Raw genomic sequence first — 23,694 nt, forward strand, 5'->3', positions numbered from 1 at the left:
GTGTGTGTGCGTGCATGCGTTGCTTTCATACAAGCAGTGTTTCTCTTCTTTCAAATAAGTATATTTGTGTTCCTGGCAGTTGCTGGACAGTTTCAGTTCCACAGGTGTGGTATCAAGGGGATAGAGAGAGAGGAAGCTGCTTTTGCACGACACTATTATTAGACAAGTTAGAGAACCAAGAAACCACCTCAGATCAACTGATAACAGAATGTTGAAGTTTTAGTTGAGTATTACAGATATAGCCCAACGTTGTTTTCATCTGTCCTGGGAGGGACTACAGCCGTAAATTGGCTCCATAGATAACTCTGCCAAGCAGAAACACTCAAATCAGTAATGTCTTTGGATATAGGATGTGTCCTTCAATTACAATCCAGTCGATGTCTCGGTAAAACACAACAACTAAAAGTTAGACTTTATTAAAGTGAAAAAGGACACACAAACATCACAGGATACACAGGATACAATATAAATCAATGAATGAAAAATAACATATCACCACAATGCTTGTATAATATTGAGAACAACAATACTAATCAATCATAATCAATAACGTATTGGATATATACATAACATTATTACTAAAGAACACTATGCCATAACCATTCTAGACCATTTCCTTTCTAATCTAGACACATCTATCTCTGCAGTCCATCATGTGTTCTTCACCGCTTCATCTGAAAAGAGGCAGAGACAGACACAGGTTATTACAATAAACAGACAGCGAAGTGGAAAAACGCAGGTTACCTTTAGCCCACAAAGAGTTTCTCACCTCTCCTCCGTGTATATCATCATATTTGGAAGAGAAAGGAGCAACCCTCGCTCACAATCAAATAAAATAAAATAAAATGTTATTGGTCACATACACATATTTAGCAGATGTTATTAAGGGTGTAGCGAAATGCTTGTGTTCAATTAAACACTTGATACCTCATTTAAAATCGTGACGTTTCAGCTGCCAATGGCCTTCATCAGAAGTCTACAATCACATGAAATAAGCGGTGTCAGTACCTTGACCAGGCTGAGCACTGTGCTGTACGTGAGGGAAAGAAGGAAGAGGATGATGAAGGAGGAGGTGGTGGACCAAAGGCTGCTGAACTCATCCTCATCGTTGTCCGTGCAGCTCAGAGCGAAGCTCCCGCCTCAGGCTCAGTCAGTAGGATGTTCTCTGAGAACAGGGAGAGAGACAGGTGGTGAGGAACGGACATACGCTTGTGTCTGCGTGTGTGTGTGTGTTCATGTGTGTCTGCGTGTTTGCGTGTGTTTGCGTGTTCATGTGTATCTGCGTATGTGTGTGTGTGTGTTCATGTGTGTCTGCGTGTTTGCGTGTGTGTGTTCATGTGTGTATGTATATTGTACACCTGTATTAGTCTTTATCATATTCTAACAAATACAGCTACATGAGTTCAAATTATGTGGACACACACAGACACACACATCAACACACAAAGAACACATGAAACTGAGCTGTGCAGACTTCTATCTTGGCCTAATGTTAACATGCACATCCACTCACATTTATGTCAAACTACACCTATACACTAAATAGTACATCCATGACCACCTTACTGGAAGCACAGTACTACTATGTAGGCTATTCAGTACTGTTGTGTCTTTTCATGCCAAAACAATTGTCTTCATTCTGTTTTTATATGTACAATAGACCAGTATATTTTCTAAGACTTGAAGTAATTGATATAGGAACACGGAACCATGTGATCTCATATGCGATATTGTTTATTAGCCAGCCTCCACATTAGGAAGGCACATTGAACAATGACAAAGGACAACAATGGCAACACAAGACTGTGCAATAGGACTGACATCTTACAACACAATAGACTGGACAATATCACATTAAACAATATACATGTCTACAGTCAACAAAACAATGACAACACTAACATGTTAACTTTAACTCAACAAGGACAACAAAGATGACAACAGTGGACACACCTAGTAATTGGCTATTCTGACCCACAGAGGAGTCAATAAGGAGACACAACGACACAACACACACAGATTAAAATCACTTGTCTTCACATGAGTTACCCATGGACTTCGACACACTCCTCTCCTTAGGTGCGGTGTTGTTCTCCGAGCCGGCATACTTGACGGCGCATTTGAAATGCACGTTTGTCTGCCACTCATTCTTGGTGGTGGTGAAGACGCTGGTAACAGAGTCGTTGCCTTTCGGGGTTTTCTGAGGACGGCTGGTGACCCCCTCCTGGTACTGCCGCTGCCCACCTTCCACATGATGTAGACGTCACAGAGAGACGGGCTGACCACCAGGCACACCAGAGTCACTTCCCCCTCCTCCTTCGTGTCTTCCTCCGGGGAGAAGGTGGGCCGGACACTGAAGGGGGCTCGACCTGCAAGAGGATTGATTTTAAGGAAAAACGTTACACTCATGTACGTGTAGGCACATATGAAAAGCAGTATGTGAATATCAGTTTAAAATCCAACCTAGTGGTCCTTAACCCTAGTTCTGGAGCACCACAGGGGTGTGCAGGTTTCTGTTCTAGCCCAGCACTAACACACGGATTCAACTAAGCAAAGGTGATGATTAGTTAATGATTAGTTGATTTGCTGACTCAGGTGTGTTAGCGCTGGGCTGGAGCAAAAGTCTGCACATCCTGTGGCTTCCACTCCAGAACCTGGAGCATGTGACCACTTATCACAACCACATTGAGATGTCTCAGTGACCTACATCCTTTGGTGAAGCTGAGGTCCTGAATGACCGGTGTGACTTCACCGCTCTTCATGACAGAACACTGGACTTTGTTCACATTGGTCCACTTCGGCTGGTCTATGGTCAGAGTGCTGACCCTGCTGTTCAGGTTGCCCTTTGATTCAATAGGTTTCAGATGGATGCCATTCGTCGTGGCCTGTCCGTTGACCTGCCAGGTGATAGTGGTACCAGACACTGTGTCCTTGTCTGTACCAGTGATGACACAGTCCAGCATTGCTTGGTTGTCCAAGAAAAACTTTTCACACTCGGTGGGTTCAGAGTCACCGTCAGTGGTTCTGAAAGGGGGGGAAGCAGTGGGAAAAGCATGCCATGTTAATGTTACTGATGAGGAACTACACTAAATAATAGAGATCCTGTGTGTGTGCATGACATCAATTGTAGTACAGTCTACTCCTATGTACAGACCTGTTTTGGAGATCGTCTTGGTGATTTTTTGTTCCTGGTCCTGCACCACACAGCTGTACTGGACCTTGTTGTTCCAGTCAGTGTTGATGACCTTCAGCAGACTGCTGGCTGAGAAGAGGCCTGACTGCTGTTGGCCTACAGTAGGGGTCGGGCCCTCCACCTCCTTGTCATTCTTCTTCCAGGTGACAGTGACGTTCGTTGTGGCGAAATGTTCAATCATACACATCAGGTACTGGGTGGTTCCAATGGGCGCCGACAGCAAAGACACTGTTGGAAGTAAGACTGAGAGGTGGGAGGTAAAAAGAAATGGGCACATGTTAGTTTAACCCCTTATTGAAATAATACTGATATTTTCAAAGAAATCCAGGGTAAAAACCAATAATCATTCTATAGCAGGTTTTCTAAACATTAACAGTTTACATCACAAACATTCAAATGCAATCTTTAGAAAAATAGAGCCAACTTCAATATAATATAATGACCACATCTTACCTGGGTTTTTTGATGTCTGCTGTCTTTTCACCTCCAGGATGTTCCACGGAACATGAAAGTCGTTGAGGTTTTCCAGACATTCTTATCCACGCGGAGCTGACTGACTCCTGTGTAGGTTTCCCGCTCTGGACCGCCGGGTACTGGATGAAGTCCGTCAGCGCACTCCGCTGGCGTCTGTCCATTTGAAGGTGAGTGAGGAAGGAGAAAACCCGGTAGCGACACAACCGATGCTGTAGACGTTGTTAGTAGGGGTTCCACAGTTCATAAGAGTGAGCAGAGTAGGGGGGCTATGGTTGCTGCAAGAAAGAAAGAAAAGAAAGAAAGAAAGAAAGAAAGAAAGAAAGAAAGAAAGAAAGAAAGAGAGAAAGAAAGAAAGAAAGAAAGAAAGAAAGAAAGAAAGAAAGAAAGAAATGTAACACTTTATTTGAATGTACAGAAATGACCAGGTAACTACTAGGAATTACCGTGGTAAAATGGTCATTACACAGTTATAACCTAAGAACTACATGTTCATTTAATCTTGCACTATAAGGCACCATTTAGTTCTATGTAGTTGGTTGTCTTGTATTCTTTTGAGATATAACTACCACTAAGTTTAATATTTTATTAGTCGTATGTACAGGATACACATCGTGTGCACCGTCTAATGTAATGCTTACTTGCAGGTTCCTTCTCAACAATGCAACAACAATAAGAAATAATAAAAGATAAGAATACAAACATTAAGTAACTGGCTCAGTAGAATAGAAAAAACTTTTTTGAAAAGGTACAATACAGGAAGGCACAATTAAGTACACATTAACTCATTCAATTGCAGACACATTTACCAGTGAAAACAACCATAAAATAAAACATGCTGTTCCTCTAATACCAATTAATTGAAATCATTTTAATTAAATGATTTATATGGATTAAGGTGATGCCAATTAACACTCAATTCAATATGGGCTAAGATGAACTCTGCTCATATTATCATACCCTTCATTTGGTTTATGTGTTTGACTCTACATTTTCATTTTCATAGGGTCATTTTCGACTTAAAGCAAAGCCTACATAATTAACCAATTAAACACCAATCACAAACAGTGAAAGAAGTATGTGAGGAGATGAACAAACAATACTGCCCTACCTAGGTGTACTACGCTAATAACAATATCCAAGTCATAATTTTAACTTTCCTCCATAAAACAATGATTTATCTACAAACTATAGCAATTTAACTGCGTAAAAAAAGACACAAAACAATGGCTTACCTGATGATACTGTGACCATTGTCCCTTTCCCCCAATAGTCAAAGTAGCTGAACACAGTGTGACAAGGGCGTATGCCAAGCAATACAAAAACTACCCTCTTTACAGCAATTGGTTTCAACTAATCTTGATAACTTCATCACTAAACCAAAGTAATTTGGTTTGTAAAAAAAAATCTAAATAGATACTACATTCTAACATAGTCACACTTGGTCAACAATATATTTCCACAATATGGATCATTTTCTCTTAGACTGTCATTTTTTTCTAAGGAACGAAGGGTTTTCTATTTATAAGACTTTAGAAACAAACTTCTGCATTATTCTACAACAGCAGAACCTAGAAATTGAGGAACTATTTGACTTTCAAGGAAATAAGTAAACCATTTCTTTAGTGGACTATGAACAGGTCTATTCAATGACGTTTTGCATCTGAAAAACGCACAAGACAACATATGTTATTTCTACACAGAAAATAGAATGGGAAAATGTAACATTTGATGGAAGTAATAAATGTAAGTTTGCTTACCTGTTGAGACGGTGACTTGTGTCCCTTTACCCCAGTAGTCAAAAGCATCACAGTGCTATGTCTCCATTCACTGCCTGTACAAAAAACCCTGCACCTCAATAGGCAGCTTTTAAAGTCATGACACTGAATCCAACAGACATGAAGATATAACGCAATATCGTAATATTATTATACACCTGATTTCTTAAGGACATACGTTGTGAATTCAGTTTTGTATACCTTTTAAAAACTGATGCTCAGGTCCATGTCATGACATCACTTACTCCATCAAAACATACTTTAAAAAATTTAAAACAATTTACAATGGGGTTGTATCAATATCAGACGATCATTTGAAGAATATTGTATGGTTTCTCCCCATTTTCCCTATCCTCAGGCAGATATAATGCAAGTTCTGTCTCTGAGGTGTTTGTACAGCCTCATTTCACTGTGTACCCCACCCCATATCACAGTGATATACACCAGCACAAAAACACCTCCTTCACATCTCCATAGGGATTCCATATGACTCTGTCTGCTCTCAGTCAGGTATAAGAAACATAAAACCATGGCTAAAACTATACATTGTAGCATTACTACAGATTCTTACAGTATTATATTCTCTATGAGTTGGTGGATTAATCTTCAATGTTTGTTATTATTGTTTGTGACTAAAGGTGTATCCATTGTCAGTTTGTGACAGTTGTTTGCAAATGTATGGATTTATGTCACAGTACAAAATCCAATATCATGGCTATGGCCAAATCATGTTTATGGTGAGGTTTCATTAGGTTTACATTGGTACCATTGTCGTGGGGGTGTTTATTTGACCTGTTCAGTGTTGATGTGTCCATACAGGAGCAAAGGGGTTTTTTGTACGGCGTAATATCACTGTGGCCCCCGTATAGTCACAGTGATACACACCATAACAAAAACCTCCCCACTAGTACCACACACCTGCTCTATGAGGATAGCAACACATTCAGATGGTTGTGGATAGGTAATAACACACATATCTATTATTTCTTCAAATATTTTTGAATATTTTAAAATATATTATAACATGATTTAAGTATTCCTTAAAATTATAACATTTTACCTAAATCCTGCAGGTACAGTGCTTTACAACTGTTATAAACATCTATGAGACTTTTTATTAATGAGCTTTATAATATTTTAATTTTCAACTCACTCAAAATAATTTAGTCAAAATTTGTATGAATGGTTTAACCTTTATTAATATTTGTTACAAAGTCAGCATCAATATGAATGATTTAACCTTTAATAGTTGTTATTTAGTCAGCATCATTATGAATGGTTTAACATTTAATAGTTGTTATTTAGTCAGCATCATTATGATCGGTTTAACATTTAATAGTTGTAATTTAGTCAGCATCATTATGAACGGTTTAACCTTTAATAGTTGTTATTTAGTCAGCATCATTATGAATGGTTTAACCATTAATAGTTGTTATTCAGTCAGCATCATTATGAATGTTTAACCATTAATAGTTGTTATTTAGTCATTATCATTATGAATGGTTTAACCTTTAATAATTGATATTTATTCGTCATCATTATGAACTGTTTACATTTAATAGTTGTAATTTACGTCAGCATAATTACGAATGGTTTAACCTTTAATAGTTGTTATTTAGTCAGCATTATTATGAATGGTTCAACCTTTAATAGTTGTTATTTAGTCAGCATCATCATGAATGGTTTAACCTATAATAGTTGTTATTTTGTCAGCATCGTTATGAATGGTTTAACCATTAATAGTTGTTATTTAGTCGAGCGTCATCATGAATGGTTTAAGATTTAATAGTTGTTATTTAGTCAGCATCATTATGAATGGTTTAACATTTAATAGTTGTTATTTAGTCAGCATCATTATGATCGGTTTAACATTTAATAGTTGTAATTTCGTCAGCATAATTACGAATGGTTTAACCTTTAATAGTTGTTATTTAGTCAGCATTATTATGAATGGTTCAACCTTTAATAGTTGTTATTTAGTCAGCATCATCATGAATGGTTTAACCTATAATAGTTGTTATTTTGTCAGCATCGTTATGAATGGTTTAACCATTAATAGTTGTTATTTAGTCAGCGTCATCATGAATGGTTTAAGATTTAATAGTTGTTATTTATTCAGCATCATTATGAATGGTTTAACCTTTAATAGTTATTTAGTCAGCATCATTATGAATGGTTTAACCTTTAATAGTTGTTATTTAGTCAGCATCATTATGAATGGTTTAACCTTTAATAGTTGTTATTTAGTCAGTATCATTATGAATGAATGGTTTAACCTTTCTGTTTAATACTAGGCACTCCAGCCCCTTTGGTGCATTTGGATGTTCATTATTTCTATCACTAAAATAACGAAGAAAACACATAGTATCACTTTATAAGAAAAACCTGCTTATAACCTGCTTATAAACATTAAACCGTTTTGAACTTACATGTACAAGTCTGTTATTCATGGTTTGAATATGACTGCAGATACATGTATTAATTATGTGTAAAGCTTTTTAGACAGTTTATCTCACATTCCCAGGAAGTGTCAATTTTGACTGTGACAATATGAACTATGTTGTCCTTAGGGAACGATGGTTTCCCTCCAATAGACATTTTTGTTGTTTTTGTACAGGTCATGTTTTTGCTTCACACCACTGTGTGTAATTATATCTGACACAGTAATAGACAGTTGTGTCTTCAGTTTGACTTCTCTGCCCTTCTAAAATGACTATGTTGTTGGAACCATCTTTGGAGATGCTTAACCTGCTTTTTAAAGAATCCTTGGAGTTTCCATCTGAGTCAACGATCCATTCCATAGCTTTACCTACAGGATATCTAATCCAGTCTGTGGTATAGCTATCATCACTGATAGAATACCCCAGAGACCTTACAGGTGATGCTCAAAGACTCTCCAGGTTTTACAACCATTGAGCTTGGCTGGGTGAGTTCTGGGTCAACAATACCGCACACACCTGGGGAGGCTAATTAAATATACAGTTTGATTATATTATTGTAATACTTAAAAAAACATAGAATCTTCTGTTTTGTGTTCAAACACAAATCTAATCCCTCAAAGGAACTCACAGGAGGCAGCTGCCAGCAGCACCAGCACCACAGATGCAGGGGAACATAGTTTGTGAGAAAGCTGAACTGGTAGGACCAATACTTATTTACTCCAAGTGAGTGAAAGAGAGTAGACTCCTCTTTATATACAGAGAAGTGATTTTATTTGCATAGAAGTAAAATATTTAAGATTAAAGGAGAAGTACAGTAAATAAATGACTAGTATCACAGTGACATGTTGAGGAGAACAGTTATTTATCATAATAATACAATTATCTGTTATAGGATGCATTGACCTGCATTATGAATGGTTCTGTTCTGCTTGTTGTTTACAGTATGGTAAAGTATATATTTGGCCCATTACTCTTTTTAGTTAACAGCAAAAGTCTGCTAACAATCTTATCTTCTATACTGAACAAAAACATAAACACAACGTGCAACAATTTCAAAGATTTTACTGAGTCACATTTCATATAAGGAAAAGTCAAATGAAATAAATGCATTAGGCCTTAATCTATGGACTTCACACGACTGTGAATACAGATATGCATCTGTTGGTCACAGATACCTTAAAAAAACTGGAACTGGAACACGCTGTCGTTACACGTTGATCCAGAGCATCCCAAACATACTCAATGGGTGACATGTCTGGTAATTATGCAGGCCATGGAAGAACTGGGATATTTTCAGTTTCCAGGACTTGTGTACAAATCCTTGCGACATGGGACTGTGCATTATCATGCTGAAACATGAGGTGATGGCGGCAGATGAATGGCACGACAATGGGTGTCAGAAATGATGTGATGTGTGATGCGGTGAAGTCTGGCGCAGGACACAGAGGATCAGGAATGACTACTTTACGTCCAAACAAAAGCCTCCAAACACAACAGGAGTAACACGCGGAGTGCGTAAAGTACGAGCTTAGCAATACCGAACATACGAACAAAACACAAGGACAATAACACACAAAGGCAAACATAAAACAAGGGAACTTATATGTTACATAATCAATACAGAATAAGAAACAGGTGTACAAACTAGACAACACAAGACAAACACCGAAACATCGATCGGCAGTAGCTAGTACTCCGGGGACGACGAACGCCGAAGCCTGCCCGAACAAGGAGGAGGAGCAGCCTCGGCGGCATCCGTGACAATGGGCATTAAGGTTCTCGTCACGGTATCTCCATCGATAAAATGCTATTATGTTTGTGATATAGAAATTAGAATATATACAGGTTAAAAATAATGACTAAATGTTCCACCCTTAAATATAGTTGTGAAATGTTATTGTTTTAAGTATGATTAGTACTTTCTTAGTAGTGACTAATTATTATACTCTGAAACTGTGTGAGATGTGTTAGAATCTACTACCTGGTAATGTGTGAGTGTAGGACCAGTTAAGACTATGACATTGTGCTACTATTTAGCAATGTGAGCAAGAGTTAGACCAGACAACAAAGGGCAAGGAGAACTGTCTGCAGGCAACTGAGAAACCAAGATAACTGAGGAATTTAGGAGGAGAGAAACTGTTAGGCTTGGAAGGTGTGTGTGTGTGTGTGTGTACTGATGGTCAGGAGAGCAGTTTTAAAGTGGAAAACTACAGCCCGCCTACAGAGAGGAGGGATTTTTGTATGACATGTGAGTATAAAAGATGGACTCTGAAATTGTGATGGCAGAATTCTCAATGAATAAACATCTCTGACTATGCAGACCGGGACTCTGTCCGTTTCTTAAATCCAAAGACTTACAACCTTTTGGGAGACGCACAGAGACACATAAATAGTTTGTTAAATAATTAACATAACAGTTTGTTGTCCATAGTTTATGCCTGGCCGTACAATAACCCCCACTGCCACCATGGGGCACTCTGTTCACAATGTTGACATCAACAAAACCGCTCACCCATACGATGCCATACACATGGTCTGCGGATGTGAGGCCATTTGGACGTACTGCCAAATTCTCTAAATCGACATGGGATGTAGCTCAAGGTAGAGAAATTAACATTCAGTTCTCTGGCAACCGCTCTGGTGGGCATTCCTGCAGTCAGCATGCCAATTGCACGCTCCCTCAAAACTTGAGACATCTGTGTCATTGTGTTGGGTGACAAAACTACACATTTTAGGGTGGCCTTTTGTTGTCCCCAGCACAAAGTGCACCTGTGTAATGTTCATGCTGTTTAATCAGATTCTTGATGTGCCGAACCTGTCAGGTAGATGGATTATCTTGGCAAAGGAGAAATGCTCACTAACAGGGATGTAAACAAATGTGTGCAAAACATTTTAGATAAATAAGCCTTTTGTGCATATGGAACATTTCTGGGATATTTTATTTCAGCTCATTAAACATGGGACTAACACTTTACATGTTGCGTATTTTTCTTCATTGTATAATTCAGTATGCTCAATGACGACATTAATTTATATCTACCAGTAATTCAAACTCTGAGTTGGATTAGGCTGATATACAGGTGAATGTAAATAAACTGTCATCAAAAATATATAAAGCGGTGCCAGTTCAGAAGGGAAACCAGAGTGTGGTGGCATCAGCTGATTGCTTCAGCAGATATTGCACCAATTGGATTCACACTTTAATTACATATGGTCCATTTAACTTTACTAGTTCTGCACATGCTTCCTCAATGTCGGATGTGAAGTGCTCCCATGCGCTGGTTTATCTTGCTGCCGTCCTGCTGTAACTAGCTGTTACTCGCTATGATTGATGTTTCTGATATCCCATCACCACGCCAGCCGCCACCTGTTGGTTCTGTGGTTCTTCCTTCAGGGGATTTGATATAGCATATCGTACTCACTGCCTGTAGTTCTATTATCATCTTCATATGATGTTTCACTCTTGCAGTTATCTACCCTGAAGGAGCAGAGCCTAAAACTAAGATTACAGTGGGGGAAAAAAGTATTTAGTCAGCCACCAATTGTGCAAGTTCTCCCACTTAAAAAGATGAGAGAGGCCTGTAATTTTCATCATAGGTACACGTCAACTATGACAGACAAAATGAGGAAAAAAATCCAGAAAATCACATTGTAGGATTTTTAATGAATTTATTTGCAAATTATGGTGGAAAATAAGTATTTGGTCAATAACAAAAGTTTCTCAATACTTTGTTATATACCCTTTGTTGGCAATGACACAGGTCAAACGTTTTCTGTAAGTCTTCACAAGGTTTTCTACACACTGTTACTGGTATTTTGGCCCATTCCTCCATGCAGATCTCCTCTAGAGCAGTGATGTTTTGGGACTGTTGCTGGGCAACACGGACTTTCAACTCCCTCCAAAGATTTTCTATGGGGGTTGAGATCTGGAGACTGGCGAGAGCCACTCCAGGACCTTGAAATGCTTCTTACGAAGCCACTCCTTCGTTGCCGGGCGGTGTGTTTGGGATCATTGTCATGCTGAAAGACCCAGCCACGTTTCATCTTCAATGCCCTTGCTGATGGAAGGAGGTTTTCACTCAAAATCTCACGATACATGGCCCCATTCATTCTTTCCTTTACACGGATCAGTCGTCCTGGTCCCTTTGCAGAAAAAACAGCCCCAAAGCATGATGTTTCCACCCCCCATGCTTCACAGTAGGTATGGTGTTCTTTGGATGCAACTCAGCATTCTTTGTCCTCCAAACACGACGAGTTGAGTTTTTACCAAAAAGTTATATTTTGGTTTCATCTGACCATATGACATTCTCCCAATCCTCTTCTGGATCATCCAAATGCACTCTAGCAAACTTCAGACGGGCCTGGACATGTACTGGCTTAAGCGAGGGGACACGTCTGGCACTGCAGGATTTGAGTCCCTGGCGGCGTAGTGTGTTACTGATGGTAGGCTTTGTTACTTTGGTCCCAGCTCTCTGCAGGTCATTCACTAGGTCCCCCGTGTGTTTCTGGGATTTTTGCTCACCGTTCTTGTGATCATTTTGACCCCACGGGGTGAGATCTTGCGTGGAGCCCCAGATCGAGGGAGATTATCAGTGGTCTTGTATGTCTTCCATTTCCTAATAATTGCTCCCACAGTTGATTTCTTCAAACCAAGCTGCTTACCTATTGCAGATTCAGTCTTCCCAGCCTGGTGCAGGTCTACTATTTTGTTTCTGGTGTCCTTTGACAGCTCTTTGGTCTTGGCCATAGTGGAGTTTGGAGTGTGACTGTTTGAGGTTGTGGACAGGTGTCTTTTATACTGATAACAAGTTCAAAGAGGTGCCATTAATACAGGTAACGAGTGGAGGACAGAGGAGCCTCTTAAAGAAGAAGTTACAGGTCTGTGAGAGCCAGAAATCTTGCTTGTTTGTAGGTGACCAAATACTTATTTTCCACCATAATTTGCAAATAAATTCATTAAAAATCCTACAATGTGATTTTCTGGATTTTCTTTTCTCCATTTTTCTGTCATAGTTGATGTGTACCTATGATGAAAATTACAGGCCTCTCTCATCTTTTTAAATGGGAGAACTTGCACAATTGGTGGCTGACTAAATACTTTTTTCCCCCACTGTATGTGTTGTGATCTTTTCGAATAAATGGATAAACGTACACATGGTGTTTCCTTTCTGAAAGATATTGACTGACTAACAGCACATGGGCAGAGGAGTGGTTTAAACTGCATTGAGCTTGATTAGGAAAGAGATGCTTTGAATACACTAGGAATTTATGCTGGATACTCAGTGTGTCTGTCTCACAGATGTGCTTGATCAGTTTTTGTACGGTGCTGCAGCCTCCTGTGTCACTGTGTCTTTGGCACAATAATAAACAGCATATAGTCTTCAGTCTTCAGACTGTTCATCTGGAGATACACCTGCAGCTTTCTATTGTTTCTGAAGGTGGTGAACTGACCCTGAACTTACTGGGAGTAGTAAGTGATACCACCATCACTGCCAGTAATAATTGCAACCCAGTCCTTTCCCAGGAGCCTGTCTGATCCAAGCCATCCAGTAACCAGAGGCTGTACAAGTCAGTTGGTGGGATTCTCCAGGCTTTTTTTAATCAGTGTCTCACCTTGAACACCTGTTGATAAAAAAGAGAGTATTTCAAACTTGAACCAAAGTTTTTAAGGACACACAACCATCTGTTGAAAGTAAAACAAAGTGTTTACCTGACAGTCCTATAACCAGTAGCAGTAGCCCTATTATGTAATCTTTGTTAAACATGTTAGACTATTGTCAATGTCTATCACTCAGTCTACTAGTCAGAGCTTCAGTCCCTCTCCTCTACTCTGCAGTGAGATAAGTAGTGATGGAAGAGCTCAGAGTTTTGCATTGACTCCTCCTCACTGGGTGGGAATTCAGAGATGTTGAGTAGGTATAGCGAATGTGGCCAACTCTGGTATTGGCACGTGTGCTCTAGTCAACAGCTCGCAGATACATTGTGTGTATAGCCTATGGTTATTATTGGTTATTATGGACCAAAGTGCAAGATTAATTTTATTTGTCAAAGCGGCACCAAGCATCGATCATCATGTCACCAGAATAAGACCCTCAATATTTATTGAAAGGAGTATCAAGCTCATCCGTTCACTTTCACCACCCTGTGAAGTTCATCACAACTTATTTCATCTGTACCCTAATAAACTGCATGCTTTTCCATGATGTCGTGACATTTGTTATCCGACATGGACTTTACTTGCATAAAAAGGTTGGATGGAAACCTGGTTAATTTGATTATATAGCTGCATGGATTGGAGAGGAGACAGAGCACACATTGCTTTCCTGAATAACTGGGCCTGCCAGAGCATATGTAGCAACATTATTCTAGGACTACTTGGGAGAATGATGATCCGCAACAGACAGCGCATCTCAGTATCAAAAGTAAAAATACATCCAGACTGGCCTGCTACTGTGCCTTTCTAGACCGTATAAAATGTCTAGAGTAGACCCACAACTGATCCAAATGGAATGAAACATTCAAATCACAGGGCTTCTGCGCCGTTATTCAAATGACATTTTCACTGCAGCCTAGAGTAGAATTTTGCCAGTCTAGGTAGGATAATTGTATTGTCCCTAAACAAGATTAGTATTGGAGCTTTTGAGCTGCGTGTCTCATGTCTTCTTCCTTCATGTGCAATAATGCACCTGGCCTCTCCGCTGCCTGTCAGCTATTCCTGTTTGTTTTTGTGGATTCATATTGAAAATGTATGCCGCTTTGAATGCTTTCATGTGTGGTATGATTGCTTGTTAACGTATTGCAGATCTGGACAAATGATCCACCTACCACTATTGTCACTATGAATTGTGGATAGAGGGGAGGATGGACAGTTAGACTGGTAGACTATATTGACCTGTGGTATAGTAAAAGTTAACATGCAGAAAAGTGTAGTGCATAAGGGAAGTACCAAAACACCTTGATATAGGGAGAGTGCATGCAAGCAGATGAGGAAATTTGCTATGAAATTATACAGTAAAACCTGCAAAAGACTGAATGTAAACCAGGGAAAATGTGCACTACCCTCCCCTGTACCCAATAAGAAACCACACAACCCTCCCCAAAGCCCCCACAACGTTTGAGCAGATGGTCAGGGGCCGGAACATAATTACAAATAATTTGTAGACTGCAAATTGACCGCCAAGAAGCCCAAACAGATATCATATTTGACTAAAACATAATCATTGCAAACCTTCTTACATTTGTATACGATCACATACATCTCGCTATTATGCAGCTCTCTATTATGCTTGGGAATACATTGGAAAAGTTAAAATCACTTGGAGCTGATTTGTGGGTGTTTCTACAATATTTTATGTCCCAAAAATAAAAAAGTACTATTTTTTAAATCGTTTTCTTTCTTTTTGTTGCCCAGAAATCTTGGGATTCAAATATAATAACCCACAATTCATCCTGAGGTTCCCCAGTTGGGGAACCCTGCTGTATAGTAAGTTTACATACTCTATAGTACAGTATTTAGCTATTTAAATTATATTGCCTATCTATCTATCACATTTTACTGGCTACTATTGTCCTGATTATAACTGATGTATCAGTCCCAAAAACTCACAGAAAGCAGCTGCCAGCAGCAGCATCAGAGATGCAAAGAACATGGTTTGTGTTGAAGCTGAACCTATGGGAACTGCACTTGTTTACTCCTACTGTGAAGAGACAAATATTCCTCTTTATATACAGGGAGAAGAGACATGTTGCACAAAGGTGAGCGAGTTGGTACTGCATAAGAAGGAAAACTCAAATAACTTGTAACACAGTGACACATTCAGTAGATTGAGTAAGTATGACTGTTATAAGCTGCATTAACCTGCAACATGAACAATTAAATTAAATACAACATTGATTGAACTTTGGATTCTCTTTTTGTTTGCTGAACGTTATTATTATTAACACAATTATTATGGTCTTCAATGTTTCTTTGAAAGGCACAAAATCAGAATAGCAATCTGTCTGTTGGTGTGCCTCAAGTTTCTATAAATATTTAAGATTTTTAATTTATATTGTTGAGTTTCATGACTTTTATTCATATTCTTATATAAAAATGGCAGGTATGTCTTTAATATATTATTTTAGTAATAACTAAGCATATCACCTGTCTATGGGAGTATGGTATGTGTCGACCAGTGTGTGTTTTGTTAATGCCATGTGGAGCACAGACTCATCTATCAGTCTAAACATGTTCACCTATCAAGCCTATTGTCATCAGTAGAACCACAATATTAAATGTCATGATGAACTATTAGTAGTTATGGTGTGTCTCTGTTCCTCAGTCTAGTCAGAGCTTCAGTCCTCTCCTCCACTCTGCAGTGAGATAAGTAGTGATGGAAGACGTCAGAGTTTTGCATTGACTCCTCCTCACAGGGTGGGAAGATCACACAAAGATTAAATAGAGAATTCAGAGACGGGAAACAGGTTCATATGGCCTCAATAGTTTGTTAAATATGAAATATTTTCTGTGTAAATATTAAGAACCATACTGTGATTGTTTTCAATGAAAACGGTCAAAAAAATTAAATAAAAGCTTTATAGCAAAGAGCAATTTCTCAAGCATGATTTTTGCTAGGACTATCTGGGAGTGGTCTGAGTGGGAGGGGAAAACAGAAAAAGTGTTGTTATTGGCAGAGAGGTTTCAAACTCTCCTTCTTATTGGTCTGTTAACTAATTTACTGCATGGTGATGTCACCATGGAAGGCCAAAACTCCCTCCCGCCAAAACAGGCTGAAATTTCAGGCGGTCTTTTCAAAAAGCTCTTAAACTAATATGGCATTATCATAATTGTGTGGAAAAAATATATATAAAACACAGGAAATCACGTTTTTTGACTGCGGCTGGGCCTTTAAATACTTGTTCATGTGACAACAAGAAAACTTGACCTGACTGGGCAAGAGATAGTTGGAATGTTAGAGGCTGATCTCTTTTATAGTGTAGTGCTTTGTTATATTGTTGTTGTATTATTTACAGTAATGATACTCAGTATTATTCTAGTGTGACACAAAGAGAGGAAATAGTACACCAGCTATCCATGTTGTTAGGGGGTGTGGGTTTTTATACAGCTGCTTCACCATCTGCGGTCAGTGTTTATCTCGAGCACAATAATAAACAGCAGAGTCCTCTGATCTCAGACTCTTGACCTCTAAGAACTGTGTTCTTGTGGAGACGTCCTCAGTCAGAGTGAACTGGCCTTTCAGGGAGTCCGCATAGATAACATCTGTGCCTGACTGGAGAATTGCTATTCATTCCCCTGATCCACTCCGTGGCTTTGCCTGGGTTCTGCCTCATCCAGGGTATCCAGTATCCACTCATTGAGAAACCAGAGGTTTTACAGGACAATTTAACAGTGTCTCCAGGTCTTTTCACCTGAGGAGGAGACTGATCCAGCCTTATGCCCAGCGACTGTTGGTTAAGGGGCTGTAAGTAAGCATTTCACTGTAATGTCTGCACCTGTTGTATTCGGCGCATGTGACCAATAAAATTTGATTTGATTTGATTTTTGATCTCAACAAACACCTGCACAAAAAAAAAATGTAACACTCTGTTGAAGATGTGGTATTTACACTGATGTCGATTTAACCACTCAGCCATTCTTCGGTCACCAATGTGTAATGTTTTACTTACTGTGTATGGACATCACCATGAGAACTAAACTCCAGATAATCATCTGTTTTATTGATCAGTATTAGTTAATACAGGACTTGTTGTAATGTCAGTCTAAGCTGCCTATAACGAGAAGGCCAGAACTGAGTGTCTGATTATAAAGGGATGAAGGGGAAGGAGACTTGGCATACAGTGGGGAAAAAAGTATTTAGTCAGCCACCAATTGTGTAAGTTCTCCACTTAAAAAGATGAGAGAGGCCTGTAATTTTCATCATAGGTAAACGTCAACTATGACAGACAAATTGAGAAAAAAAATTCCAGAAATTCACATTGTAGGATTTTTAATGAATTTATTTGCAAATTATGGTGGAAAATAAGTATTTGGTCACCTACAAACAAGCAAGATTTCTGGCTCTCACGGACCTGTAACTTCTTCTTTAAGAGGCTCCTCTGTCCTCCACTCGTTACCTGTATTAATGGCACCTGTTTGAACTTGTTATCAGTATAAAGACACCTGTCCACAGCCTCAAACAGTCACACTCCAAACTCCACTATGGCCAAGACCAAAGAGCTGTCAAAGGACACCAGAAACAAAATTGTAGACCTGCACCAGGCTGGGAAGACTGAATCTGCAATAGGTAAGCAGCTTGGTTTGAAGAAATCAACTGTGGGAGCAATTATTAGGAAATGGAAGACATACAAGACCACTGATAATCTCCCTCGATCTGGGGCTCCACGCAAGATCTCACCCCGTGGGGTCAAAATGATCACAAGAATGGTGAGCAAAAATCCCAGAACCACACGGGGGGACCTAGTGAATGACCTGCAGAGAGCTGGGACCAAGTAACAAAGCCTACCATCAGTAACACACTACGCCGCCAGGGACTCAAATCCTGCAGTGCCAGACGTGTCCCCCTGCTTAAGCCAGTACATGTCCAGGCCCGTCTGAAGTTTGCTAGAGTGTTTTTGGATGATCCAGAAGAGGATTGGGAGAATGTCATATGGTCAGATGAAACCAAAATATAACTTTTTGGTAAAAACTCAACTCGTCGTGTTTGGAGGACAAAGAATGCTGAGTTGCATCCAAAGAACACCACATACCTACTGTGAAGCATGGGGGTGGAAACATCATGCTTTGGGGCTGTTTTTTCTGCAAAGGGATCCAGGACGACTGATCTGTGTAAAGGAAAGAATGAATGGGGCCATGTATCGTGAGATTTTGAGTGAAAACCTCCTTCCATCAGCAAGGGCATTGAAGATGAAACGTGGCTGGGTCTTTCAGCATGACAATGATCCCAAACACACCGCCTCGGGCAACGAAGGAGTGGCTTCGTAAGAAGCATTTCAAGGTCCTGGAGTGGCCTAGCCAGTCTCCCAGATCTCAACCCCATAGAAAATCTTTGGAGGGAGTTGAAAGTCTGTGTTGCCCAGCGACAGCCCCAAAACATCACTGCTCTAGAGGAGATCTACATGGAGGAATGGGCCAAAATACCAGCAACAGTGTGTGAAAACCTTGTGAAGACTTACAGAAAACGTTTGACCTGTGTCATTGCCAACAAAGGGTATATAACAAAGTATTGAGAAACTTTTGTTATTGACCAAATACTTATTTTCCACCATAATTTGCAAATAAATTCATAAAAAATCCTACAATGTGATTTTTTGGATTTTTTTTTCTCAATTTGTCTATCATAGTTGACGTGTACCTATGATGAAAATTACAGGCCTCTCTCATCTTTTTAAGTGGGAGAACTTGCACAATTGGTGGCTGACTAAATACTTTTTTTCCCCACTGTAGACCGTCCTCTAGAATAGGGTTTCCCAAACTCAGTCCTGCCCCCCTGGGTGCACATTTTGATTTTTGCACTAACACTACACAGCTGATTCAAATAACCTACTCATCAGCAATCTTTGATTATCTGAATCAGCTGTGTAGTGCTAGGGCTAAAACCAAAATGTGCACCCAGGGGGGGCCCCAGGACCGAGTTTGGGAAACCCTGCTCTAGAGGTTTAAATAGAGACTGAGAGGGATACAGACGTAGGATCTTAATTTGAGCCAGTTTTCTATAGCAGGAAAATAATCCTGCAGCAACAGGAAATGTGAATTGTTATGTGGATTGTAATACATTTATTTAATTTTTTGGGGGTGCTGCATTTTTCGTTAGGGTAAATCAAGTCCGACATTTTAAAGTGGAAATGTAAAACTTTAGAAGCCTTTTTAAACCTTGAAATACGCTACAGGTTGGCATGAAAATTCTCAACATCGGTATATATCTTCTGCTCTATTCATTGATACCCTCCATATCCTTCATTCTTCTCTCTGTGTTTCAGATGTTTTATATGGGATGTTCAGACTAGATATTTTTAGTCTTTTATAAAATGCTGAACAGCACAGAAAGAATAATATTTGCCTATGTGGGACCATATAACTAGTATCCCCTCTTGGGAGTCTATTGTGGAGTTCCTCAAGGGTCTATAATTGGTTCATTACTGTTTTTAGTTTAAATGTATTTCTGTTTGCTGATCACATTAATATAATTCTGTCCAAAGATGCTCAAAACGTAATAAATATTATGAAGATTGAGTTGCATAAAATGTACTTCTGTATTTAATGTAAATAGTGTGCTTTTCACTGTTTATAATGAGTGTGGATGTTTTATGTTTATAACATTGACATCAGTGGACAGTGTGTTTTCCACTACTGTTGAGTGGTGTACGTGTGTGTGTGTTTAAAGAACAGACATGCCTCACTGCCTCTTATCAGTGTTGATCAGTTTTTGTACGGCGCTGCAGGCTCCTGTGTCATTGTGTCTCTGGCACAATAATAAACTGCAGAGTCTTCAGGCTTCAGGCTTTTCACCTCTAAGTACAGCTGGTTTTTGGAGCTGTCTTTGGTGATGGTGAACTGGCCCTGGAGAGACTGGGCAAATATAGTGCCAGTGCCGCTGTCAATGCGCCCAATCCACTCTAGACCTTTCCCTGGTTTCTGACGGATCCAGTGTAACCAGCTCAGTGGTAGTCCAGATACAGAACAGGACAGTGTTATTGACTTTCCAGGTATGTTCACCACTGGCTCAGAGGAGGTGAGTGACTGCCCCTGAACAGCTGAAAAACAGACAGAGAGTTGAGATGAACATGACCCACCAGCCAAGTAGCACAGCTCCTCTCCTATATCATACACTGGACAGAAATAACTCCAGTTAACTCACCTGAGATAAGAGCTAAGAGGAACACACATTCTAGAACTGTCATTGTGGGAGAGTTCTAAGGTTCTTTAAAAGCAGGAGCGCAGACTGGGAGTGGTTGTTGTGACTGAGGGAGATGGTCTGTGGAGGACCGTTATATCAGTCTACTGAAATGGGAGGAGACCTTGGGTATACATGAACAGACACACATTTGCATCTCTATGGTGTTAAACGTTTCTCCCTGTAGCTCTAGTGGTCTAAATACTACATCTCTTGGTACTGTTGAGAAATGTTTTGGTGAAGACTCAAGGTGTTCATGTAATAGTGACATAGCCACTAATTGTGCCAATGTATCAATAATATGTTTTATGTCCTTGAAAAAAAGTCCCATGTATTATTATTATTATTATTATTATTATTAATAGTATTAACATTTCCACCCACCCCTATGTTTTAGTTATCTGTTCTTAATAATTAGTTTTGAAACAAGGACATGATGCTCTGTGTAGAAGATGTTTACTGAACACGTGTATAGTGAACATAACACACAAGATGTTTACTGAACACTTGTACTGTTCTAGGGAATATAACACACTCTCACTTACTGTGTATGGACATCACCATGACTACTAAACTCCAGACAATCATCAGTTCCATTGTTCAGTATTAGTTAGTACAGTACTTGTAATGTTGTAATATCAGTCAAAGCTGCCTATAACGAGAAGTCCAGATCTGAGTGTCTGATTATAAAGGGAGGAAGGGGAGGGAGACTTTGTATAGACCGTCCTCCAGAGGTTTAAATATCCTGACAGGGATATTCTGTTCTATTCCTTGATTCTCTCCTCCCTGTCCTTTATTCTACTCTCTGTAGTTCAGATGTTTCATATGAGATGTTCAGACTAGATATGTTTAGTATTTTATACAATTTTGAACAGCACAGAAACAAGCACATTTCCCTATGTGGGACAATACAATTAGTATTTAATTAGATGTATCTCTTACTGCTTAGCTCCTCTTGGGAATCTATTGTGGAGTTCCCCAAGGATCTATAATTGATCCATTACTGTTTTTAGTTTGTGTATGTTTCTGTTTGTTGATCACATTAATATAATTCTGTCCGATAAAGATACTCAAAACGTAATAGCTAATATGAACTCAATTCTATAAAGTTGACTTTGGGTTAATGTAAATAATGTGCTTTTCAAGGTTATATTGTGTATGGATTATTTTATGAAGATAATATTGATATCAGTGTTTTTTCCACTACTGTTGAGTACTTCTGCTCACTCATAGAGAGTGTGTCTGAATAACAGATGCGCCTCATTGCCTCTCATATTGGGATCAGTGTTGATCCGTTTTTGTCTGGCGCTGCAGGATCCTGTGTCACTGTGTCTCTGGCACAATAATAAACAGCATAGTCTTCAGTCTTCAGGCTGTTTATCTTTAAGTAGAGCTGGTTTTTGGAGTTGTCTTTGGTGATGGTGAACTGGCCCTGGAGGGACTGGGCATAGTAAGCAGTGGTTCCAGTGTCAATGAATCCAATCCACTGAAGTCCTTTCCCTGGTTTCTGACGGATCCATTGCATCCAGTTGCTATCCATGGAGATTCCAGACACAGCACAGGACAGTGTTACTGACTCTCCAGGTCTCCTCACCTCTGGCTCAGAGGAGGTGAGTGACTGCCCCTGAACAGCTGAAAAACAGACAGAGAGTTTAGATGACTATCACCCACCAGCCAAATAGTATTGCTCTTCTCCTCTCTCTTTCACTGGACAGAAATAACTCCAGTTAACTCACCTGAGATGAGAGCCAGTAGAAACACATATTCTAGAACTCTCATTGTGGGACGGATCTAAAAATTCTGTAAAAGTAGGAGCACAGACTGGGAGTGGTTGTCGTGACTGAGGAGATGGTCTGTGGAGGGCACTTATATCAGACTACTGAAATGGGAGGAGAAATACATTTGCATCTCTATGGTGTTAAATGTCTCTCCCTGTAGCTCTAGTGGTCTAAATACTACATCTCTTGGTTCTGTTGAGAAATGTTTTGGTAGAAGACTCAAGGTGTTCATGTAATAGTGACATAGCCACTTATTGTGCCAATGTATCAATAAGAAGTTTTATTTTAAGACCAGTTCTTCGATTGATATTATTATATTATATTGAATCACTGAGGGCCATATGTTGCACTTGCGCTTGATTCGCATACATATTCATTTTTTGTACAGGTCCTGTCCTGGTTTGTATCACTGTGGTCTTCGAGCACAATAATACACAGCTGTGTCTTCGGTCTGCAGACTCTGTCCTGTTAAAAACAACGTGTTGCTGGAAGTGTCTCTGGTGATGCTGAACTTGTGTTTCAGTGAATCTTTATAAACTGTGCTTTCATCATAACAAATTACTCCAATCCACTCCAGTGTTTTTCCTGCAGACTGTGGAATCCAAAGCTGTACAGTAGGTGCTGGTTACTGATACCCAGAGACCTCACAAAACAGGGTCAGAGGCTGTCCAGGCTGCGGGGTCATGTAACCTGGCTGTGTGAGCTCAGTCTGACAGAACACACCTTTAAAACAAAACAAACAAATCAGTATTCAATTTTCAGTTAATCATATTTTCACAGAATGGCCCTGCCAGCAGCAGCAGCAGCAGAGATACAGGAAGGATGGTTTGTGTTGAAGACTGGTGGGAGCTGCACTTGTTTACTTTAACTGAATGACAGACAGATGCACACTTTTCTTTATATACAGAGAGAAGAGGGGTGGGACTTTTCATACGAAAAGAGAGTTGATAGAAGTAGAGAGTGTAAGTAGACAGTGTAAGTAGAGTGTAAGTAGACAGTGTAAGTGAGAGTGTAAGTAGACAGTGTAAGTAGAGAGTGTAAGTAGACAGTGTAAGTAGAGAGTGTAAGTAGACAGTGTAAGTAGAGAGTGTAAGTAGGCTTAAGTGTAAGTAGAGTGTAAGTAGAGAGTGTAAGTAGAGTGTA

The 23,694-nt window shown here is 39.5% G+C and overlaps 2 long non-coding RNA genes, 1 pseudogene and 1 gene segment (V, D, J or C); all 4 read right to left on the minus strand.

Annotated features, from left to right (window-relative positions):
- Nucleotides 1-400: 400 nt before the first annotated feature.
- On the minus strand, nt 401-1,126 carry LOC123482650. Its single transcript, XR_006657819.1, has 2 exons — nt 1,009-1,126; nt 401-674 (listed from the first exon to the last, which is right to left on the minus strand). It is a non-coding gene; the product is annotated as an uncharacterized LOC123482650 (long non-coding RNA).
- Nucleotides 1,127-1,718: 592 nt separating this feature from the next.
- LOC123482578 lies at nt 1,719-3,911 on the minus strand (annotated as a pseudogene).
- A 16-nt stretch (nt 3,912-3,927) lies between these two features.
- Nucleotides 3,928-6,185, minus strand: LOC123482651. The gene is made up of 3 exons (XR_006657820.1): nt 5,644-6,185; nt 5,425-5,498; nt 3,928-3,942 (listed from the first exon to the last, which is right to left on the minus strand). It is a non-coding gene; the product is annotated as an uncharacterized LOC123482651 (long non-coding RNA).
- A 15,432-nt stretch (nt 6,186-21,617) lies between these two features.
- Nucleotides 21,618-22,599, minus strand: LOC121570747. The segment is given in 2 exon segments: nt 21,618-22,405; nt 22,510-22,599. Coding segments are annotated over 2 exon segments (405 nt in total).
- Between the last annotated feature and the right edge of the window lie 1,095 nt (nt 22,600-23,694).

The sequence above is a fragment of the Coregonus clupeaformis genome, chromosome 35 (genome assembly GCF_020615455.1).
Source record: "Coregonus clupeaformis isolate EN_2021a chromosome 35, ASM2061545v1, whole genome shotgun sequence".
NCBI lineage: Eukaryota > Metazoa > Chordata > Actinopteri > Salmoniformes > Salmonidae > Coregonus > Coregonus clupeaformis.